Raw genomic sequence first — 8,480 nt, 5'->3', positions numbered from 1 at the left:
CCGCGAGGCCTCCGGGATGCTGTGTAGGCACCAATTCACGCTCGCGCACCTTGTTTGGTATAAGCGCGAGCGAGAAAAGTCTCTACCCCTTGAAGCTGAATGTCCCACGCAGCCCGCGGGCCTGGCGGCTACATCATCCGGTCGCCATGAGTCAGTCAACTTTGGTGCGGATGGTGCCCGAGTCTGGATCGCCTGCGGCTGGTGATTCGATTGATTCCTTTCCCTCCGAAGGACCTCTGGGTTGGGCCCGTAATCATGTGAAATATCGCGAATAAATTCACCACACTTGCCACCGGCACGGAGCTAATGAGACGTGACACGTGCGCGGTCGTTTCGAACCGTATCCGGCGGTTAACATTCGTGCAAGTTGCTGGTTGTGGGTACGCTTTCTACGGTAAATCGTATTTACTTCGATTACTGTTTACTATCAATTAATAATATGTAAACTTAGTGAGCACATTAGAAAGTGCACATTGCTTTTCTATTTACACGATCGTTTGAAGATTGCTGGCCCCTATGTGTGTATTTCCACCATTTACACTTTGGTAATTTGTCCTTTCTTCACCGTCTTCGCTTTCTGGCTGTCCGTTTTATTTACTGCAAATGATTTACTTAAGTTTAAGGTGTATTTCATAAAAGTCTACTTGCTTTTTGTGCACTGTGCAGTGCACTAAAAAGATCACTAATCGAAAAGGGAGTTAAAGTCGAAGATACATAAATTATTACGTATTTCCTCAGAAGACACTTCGATGAAAATAACATGATTTTTGAAGATCAATTTGCATTTAATGCTTTTCAAATTTTGGAGATGGATGTGGACGTCTGTTTGATCCGAATGTAGTTTTAGTCAAAATAATAAATATACAACTTAATGCCAAAACCCAGTAATCTTTCTTACGAGCATCTTTTTAATATAGTTCAGCCTTATAGGATACTTTAGAGGATTAAATCACAAGTAGAAGTAAACAAATCCATAACCTTACTGCTAGCCGAATCTTAAGAGCTTAGGCGTTTAAACGCTATATTCTTACTCCTTCCATCCGATACAAGAACTTTGCCAAAAAAAGGATGACATCGACGAATCAGAAAAAAATGTAAAAAGCGAAGTATATGTGTATTCAGCTTACTTTATTAAGATTGTACTCCGATAATTTATCGATTAAGAAAGAATGCCGCCGCACTGTAGTATCCGTGTGCTGGCGGCGATGGCAAAGTCTGCGGGGCACCGCAGTACGCAATGGAAAGCCTCAATTATCGCGTTCCTGCGCGCGCTTCAGCTCTCGCTACCCCAGACATTACGCTGCTTGCGACAAATCGTGGAATAAATTATTTCCGATACGCCGTAGCCGAGCACCCGCACGGGTCGGAATGCGGAAAGCAGCTCAGAAAAAAAAGGCTCGGAAAATTGGATTCCAGATCCGGGGCCGCGTGTCTCTAAGCGTTTTCACTCGAATCGAGATCTACGGCGTCCAGTGGAAATCCGTCCGATTGGACCGACCGAAGCTGGACGCTCTGCTGTTCGATGTCGTTTTCGGTGATCGTTGGCCCCTCGTTGGAAGTGCTATTCGTCGTGTCGGCCGCGGTAACGTTCACGTTGAACGGGTACTCGGCGAAGGTGGGCGAAAATAGCTGTCCGCGGACATTCGGGTCCGGCGAATACTGGTAGCCCATCCGGAAACCGACGGGCCATGTCCGCAACTCCGAGTCGGCCGTACAGTTGGCCGGTTTCGGGCCGGCCAGGAACTCGTGCTCGAAGGCACTGTTGTAGAGCAGGGTACAGACTCCGTGCGAGCCCCAAGCCGATAGCGGGGCCGCTAGCTGGTTGATCCCGCAATCGCCCATAATCCAATCCTGGTGACAGCTGTTTCGGTGACGCGTCCCGTAGTTACGGCTCGTATGAATACACTGAACGTTCTTGGCCGCTACCCGGTGGTTAGGGGCGTTAGTGTCGGATGTGTCGAACCCATTGCCAACGATATCACAGACTGGTGGGGGAAAACGGACAAGAGTCAGCACTTTTCCCAGTTCCAGAGCATACCAGACCTTACCGTCTATCTGTTTCAGTCTGCGCGTTCCATAGTCTTTCGCCGCCGCCAGGACCATCTGGGCCCCGAAGCTGAACCCGTACAGATATCCATCGTTCGGGCTGAAGCCTTCTCTTTCCAGAAACTCCAGCTTCTGCCGCAGGACCCCGTGGATTTCTTTGAAGTTGCGGCGTAGGCGAGCGTAGGTCGCCAACTGGGCGAAGCGATCGTAGCTCATGCACATCACGCAGCCGCCCCGGTGTTTGGTGAGGTCTAGGGCGTGTAGTAGTTCAGATGAGCGCGTAGTCCTCCGGAATTAGATTCCCCCCAGAATACACTTACTGCCGATGAGATCCTGGACGAAATACTTATCACAGCTAATCTTCCAACCGAACACCACGATGGCGAACTTGCCGCCGGGGTGACAATCCGTGTCGTACTCGTACGTGTTGTTTTCCGCAATGTTGTAAACGTGTACCAAATCGCCGGACGAGTTGTAGTAGTTGAAGAAGATGTTATCCTGGAACCGATCGCCGGCACTGGAACCGACCTGCAACAGCAGCACCACTACGGTGAGTGCGATCGCGACGCAGACCGTGGTGCACCGTGACCTCGGCATTGTCCCCGGGAGTAACGTCAAGTTCTGAGCTATTAAGACACTAAGACGCTGGCCGCGCCCGAGCAGGCACTTTATACACTTCACGCTGACCTACATCCGGTCCGTGCCATCAAACCTGGCTGGCGGTGCCCGTTAGCAGCTTGTGGCACTTTCCTTCTCGGCAACCAACGGGTGCCCGTTAGGTGACTCCCGAACCCGTCGAAACCGAAACCCCATCAAGCGGCATTCGGGGAGCCGCTGATGTGGACGCTATCTGTTCTGCTAGTTTGTGGTCGTGGTGGGGCGTCCACACGGTGTTTAACTTGCGTTCTACCGCGGCTCCAGGCCAGCGACACCTTTTCTTCTCTTATCGGGTCGTGCCCATCGGCAGAGAGCTTTCTCCGGTGTATCGGCGGCGGCGGGGACTGTTTCGGGGATACCAAAACAAACGGACAGGTTCGTGGGTCTCTCTCAGACTCCAGGAGTCAAACGATCGGTGGGTGTGTGGTGGGGGGATCGAAGGGGTGCGTTGTCAAAAGCTATCTAACCGGTTCGACTGGGCGTTGGATATTTATGGGCTGTTTACAGTGATTGCAAGGTTGCGATGTGGCGTGGCACGACATGCTTGGTGTTGCTTGTCTGGAACCATAGGATTCAAACTTCTTCTCTTGTCTTGGTGCTAGATCGTTATATCAACTGTCCATTTAATGTAAAATATGCGTATCTCGACGTTCAGCTCATAACTCATGATCCGACAAACATAACGTGGATTTGAGGGGACATAATTGACATTATACGGACATAGGGCACTTTATAGGGGACTACAATATAGACACACCAGTTCATCGGCTATAGCCCTTACCCTTGGCCTTGAAGATATAAACAAATGGTAAAAAACAGTGGGTAATGGCTTGGACTAGACCAGCGGTGGCTTAGACCACCACCGATAACTGGCCATATTTTCCACTAAGTAATATAAAATAAGAGTTGCATTATACAAAAGTGCAACGTTTAGAATTCATTTAGTAAACCTTTTGAGCGTTAGCTCTCGTATCCCATAAACGGTGTTCTTGAAGAGGTCTTACCATAACACTATCTTAGGTAAACCGGTATCTATGAACTCTAGCTTTGCGCACCACAATCCAAGTGGTACTCCCCATTCTCGATCAGATGCCATCCAATTTCAGAAAAATTCATATGTCATTCAATTTCACCAACGGAAAGTGAATCCTCCCACGGTCACGGACAACGCGAAAGCCCGGGATGGAAGCGATCCCAAACCAAACATTTTCGCACTCTGCCTATTTACACTCTGATAGCGAAAATCGACCCACCATCGGTCCGGATCCTCCTCCAACGACCGAGGAGGAAAGCATGGGGCGGACAACGGGGTCCTCGCAGCAAGACCAACCCACTGGTAGCAGCTGCAGGAAAAGGAAGATAAAAACGGCAACGACAGCACGCGAAATGCATGCGCGTGTCTTGAGGGTATTTCGGGCGAAATTTATCATCATTCCGCTACCTTCTCAGGAGCAGGCCTCAGGAGGAGCTCAAGATGCAAGTGCGGCCGCCTGCGGAGAGCGCCCGCTGAAGTGCCTTTTATCGACCAAACGAGTCACCGACGAACTCTCTCTTTTTCGGCGGGTGCAAGTGCGAGGTCGCCCCGCCAACGGTTCCGGGTTTATGGAGCCCATAAATTGCCTTCGTTTCAGTTTGGCAGTTTTTCGGCCGACTTTTCCCTTTCCCGGAGCGGAGGAGATAAAGGACCGAGATACACTGTCAGTCTGATCATTATGCGAGTGTGCTGGGTTTGCGAAAAACGAAGACACGCGACATCCGGAACGCATGGCACCGTAAACGCACCACTCGTTGATAATAGATTGGCAACGCATGCAAAATCAAGGTTAGGAAAATCATACTCAAGGTGTTTAAAATGAAACCGTAGTGTCAAGGGTAGAAGTCAATACTAAGAGCCGAATCTGAAGCAATTGAAGTAATTCCACTGCAACCAGAATCTTACAAAAAATTGCTTAAACGGCCTTTGACGACTTTGTTTTAACAAAACGATGAATAATAAATAAAACATTATTGAGATACTTTCCAAAACAAGTCCGCGAACCCACGACAAACCATTTAAATATTTAAAGCGAATAAATTTGATAAATGATTTGTTGTTATTCATTCGTGTCGTATCGTCAGCGTATCGCTGACCGCTTTTGTTGAACTCGAAAACAGTGATAGAGACCAATAGGCTTTCATTATGATGTACACTGTGGGTCGTAAGTTTAAGAGTCGTAAGATATCAACGTAACGGTTGGATAGAATATCCTGCATAGCTTTTTACTTAATGTAAAACACGTCACCGCAGACATTGGCCCATATCTTGTTCCAGACTTAACTTGAACGATAAACAAGTTTTATGTGCTGTGAACCACATAAACCTGCCATAAATCTTTCTGTTTCTTTTTAAAAAAATCGAAAGCTTTCTGCGGTTCATACAGACAAAAATCAGAATGTTTTTAGCTTTCACAGGATATTCAAACCTAGAAAATATAACGAAGTTTCCAAATATGGTAATTTTCATGATGCACGATCGGTATCATGGCCGATTTGGGTCTGACGAAAGCGTCAGAATAATTCCTATTCTCAGATGACCCCAACAGATTATAATATTCTTACCCAAAGAGTACCATTTTTTCCGAATTAAAAACACTAAGAAGACCTCATGTTTCGTAAGTTTTTAATTAATTCGGAAACGGATCTAAGTTCGATTAAGGCCCAATCAATAAACTATAAGTAGACCTACACTTATGACCCTCCGTGTACGCAGATTTAATCGGTATCTTGCTTTGTACTTAACCATTGACAAGAAGAGTAGATGTTTGACAGTCACTCGGTCACGCTAATTAGAATACGTTTGAAATGCCTTTCGGCGCAACCTTAACCATTCGCGCCAACAGGCGAGCAAAAACGTCATAATGAATTCAACAGCGCACCCGTTCACTGATTTTAATAAACATTGGCTTAGCCCAATTAATAGGTAGCAATTACGCGGCGCACCGAAACCCAGTGCTTTATGCTCCAGTTTCCGCGTTTGACCACCGGCCCCCTGGGCCATCGGTCGACTGATTAAGTTAGCCGACGGCGCATCACTGACGCCACACTTACTAACGCTCTGCGCTCTCTCTCTCTGGTTTTGGCGATATAAACTTTAATAGAGGGGCTTTCTAAAAGCAACCAAGGAAGGAAAGCCTTCTGGCCCAGTTCCGGAAGGCACCCATCGCCGCCGATCGATCGGTTATCGGAACCCCGTCGTCCGACTCTGGAGTGTCCCGGGAGCAGGAAAATCGCGAGACAGTTGTGCGGGGCAGTTTAAAGTCAGTATTTATTTCCTACGATTTCTTACGCCGCTAAAGGTACCGAGGGGTACGGAACTGAAGAAGTAGAAGGCACGCCCTCGCACAGTCGTCGGAGGCAGTCAAGCACGACTCTTTCACTCGAATACCCATAAATGGCTGGGTACAAGACCAAGCCCCCACAGACTGCGGCGATGGACACATGTTTTATGGCTTTGCCGATGCACTGGGACTGCACTTCTCTCGGACGACGCACTCGGCTCAGAAGTACTCGAAGAAGTTGTACGGATTGGTGTACACCGTGTACGGGTAAGCGTCCGAGGTGAGGGCGTACAGCTCACCTCTCACTTCGCTGCAAGAGACAGGAAGGCGGGGTGTCAGTGGCCGACAGGTATCGCACTCCCCCCCAAAAACTCTCCGCTACGTACCTCTTGCGATCCTCCACGTAGCCCATCCGGTAGTTGCGCGGGTAGATGGCCGTGTCCCCGAGCGCCAGGCACTCCGGTGGCTTCGGTTGCGCCACGAACTGGTACTTGAACGCGAGGTTGTAGAACACCGGGCACAGCCCATGGGAACCGAGGGGGGGCGGCCCGGCCGCAGCCTGCCGCATCCCGCACAGCCCCATGCGCCAGTTCTGGTGGCACTTGTTCGGGAAGCGCGTACCCTTGTCGATGCTGGTGTGGATGCACTGGACGTTCTTGGCCGCCGTCCGGAAGTCACTCTGCCGGAACATCCGCTCACCGTCGAAGCCGGGTCCGGCCATGTCGCAGGTGTCGATCGCTTCCAGCTCACTCCCTCCGACGTTCCTTCCGACGTCCAGCGTCAGCTGGGCACCGAAGCTGAACCCGTACATAAAGATCCGCCCGTACTCGACGCCCTCGTAGCGTAGCTTCTGGACCAACCGCAGCAGCACGTCCCGGATGTCCCGGAAGCGTACCAGCAGGCTCCGGTAGCTGCCGCTCGAGAAGGCGGAGTAGTCCATACAGGCGATGCACCCACCCCGGTAGGTGTGCAGGTTGTGGCGTAGGTCCTGCACCCACGGTACTTCGTAGCAGTTCTCGTGCCAACCGTGCACGATGATGGCGAACCGTTGGTCCGGGGTGCAGTCGGTGCCGTTCAGCAGCCGCTCGTCCCTGCTCAGCGTCATCGTCTTGGTGAGGTTGCCCCTACGCACCGATTCGGGTCGTTAGATCGCGTGGGTGACTTGGACTAGCGGTGACTTACCCGTGGTAGAACCGGAATATGATCTTTTCCTCCAGCAACCTGCGGCTGGAGGCGGTGCCCTTGTTCTGGGCTGGTGCCAGTGCGTTCACTCCACGCTCAGCCTCCACACTCCAGTCGTCATCGTCGTCGGCGTTTTCGGAGGAGTTCCTCGAGATCGCTTGGTCGAACGCGGGCGAGAACCGTTCCTGACGCTGGCGTACCCGTTCGAGACGGCGCTCCCGGAACTGACTCAGTAGCCGGCCACCACCACCACCGCCGATGGCTTCGATACCGGCCGTCGTCGAGATGATCGCCACGCACCACAGAGCCAGCAGCAGACGATACGATCGCATCTTCGCTCAGACCACGGCACGGCGCTACTGACGCGCGAGCTATATGCACATATCAATCACCCGACGCGACACCAAAGCCACAGCCACCAAAGTCCCCCAAAAAAACGAGGCCACCAGACGCGGAGTGGATCGCACGGATCGGTGATGGTGTCGCCAGCAAACCGGCCCGGAGCTCCGAGTTTCACACACCGCAAAACACAGCGCAGGTGGTGATGATGGTGGTGGCTCGGTGTGTTCGATGCCAAGTCAAGCGACTCGCGAACGCGAACCACTATTATAGCTCCTTCGAAAGTCCTCGGCCCCAAGTCGTTGGCCGCGCCACCACCGCCACCGAACTTGGTGGGCACTTTCCCAAAACCAAAAACTCGTTCAACGTTATCTCCGAAACTTGGAAGTGGTTTGAAATTCAATTTCGGGCGTTCCACCTCCGATACGCGGTGGCACCTCCTACGGTCCGATAAGTCAGTGTGGTGACAGAACACCGTGGCATCAACTTTGTTTTTGGCGAGGTGTCTCAAATCACGGCACCGCCAGCCCGAGAGCCCCTCCGCAGATTGATTGCGCCACCAATTTCGGGACCGGGACCGGTTTTTCTGGACCACCGTGCACCGGCGGAAACCCGGTCTACTTCGTCGTGGTTCCGGTCTTCCCTCTCGGGGGACATTGCGCCCAATGTGCAATGTGTTTCCAATATTGCACTGGGGCCGATAAGTGACACCCCCCGAACGCGTGGTGCAAACAGGGCCTCGGTCTCCGGACTCGGTCCGGACTGGGTGCGGCGAGAGACCTGCTAATTGCCTTTCGTAGCCACGCATGGCCGCAAACAGAGTGCTGGGCTTTCGGTGCGCACATTGTGGGTTGATGTGGTTGGACGGAAGTGGAGGGAGCGACTGTGTAGGATCGCCGGTGATCGATCCCCGGTGGCGTCACTCTACGGACCCGCTCG

At 51.5% G+C, this 8,480-nt stretch overlaps 2 protein-coding genes across 2 annotated transcripts; both read right to left on the bottom strand.

Moving 5' to 3' along the window:
* Window positions 1-1,434: 1,434 nt before the first annotated feature.
* Window positions 1,435-2,643, bottom strand: LOC131215228 (uncharacterized). The gene is made up of 3 exons (XM_058209616.1): window positions 2,367-2,643; window positions 2,049-2,297; window positions 1,435-1,985 (listed from the first exon to the last, which is right to left on the bottom strand). The coding sequence occupies exons 1-3, from the start codon at window positions 2,641-2,643 to the stop codon at window positions 1,435-1,437; spliced, it is 1,077 nt and encodes a 358-aa protein (XP_058065599.1).
* Window positions 2,644-6,239: 3,596 nt separating this feature from the next.
* LOC131215227 (uncharacterized) lies at window positions 6,240-7,534 on the bottom strand. Its single transcript, XM_058209615.1, has 3 exons — window positions 7,203-7,534; window positions 6,407-7,144; window positions 6,240-6,330 (listed from the first exon to the last, which is right to left on the bottom strand). The coding sequence occupies exons 1-3, from the start codon at window positions 7,532-7,534 to the stop codon at window positions 6,240-6,242; spliced, it is 1,161 nt and encodes a 386-aa protein (XP_058065598.1).
* Between the last annotated feature and the right edge of the window lie 946 nt (window positions 7,535-8,480).

This window comes from Anopheles bellator, chromosome 1 (genome assembly GCF_943735745.2).
Source record: "Anopheles bellator chromosome 1, idAnoBellAS_SP24_06.2, whole genome shotgun sequence".
NCBI classification, from domain to species: domain Eukaryota; kingdom Metazoa; phylum Arthropoda; class Insecta; order Diptera; family Culicidae; genus Anopheles; species Anopheles bellator.
The sequence above is the reverse complement of the archived record's forward strand: the minus strand, read 5'-3'. Positions and strand labels throughout refer to the sequence as shown.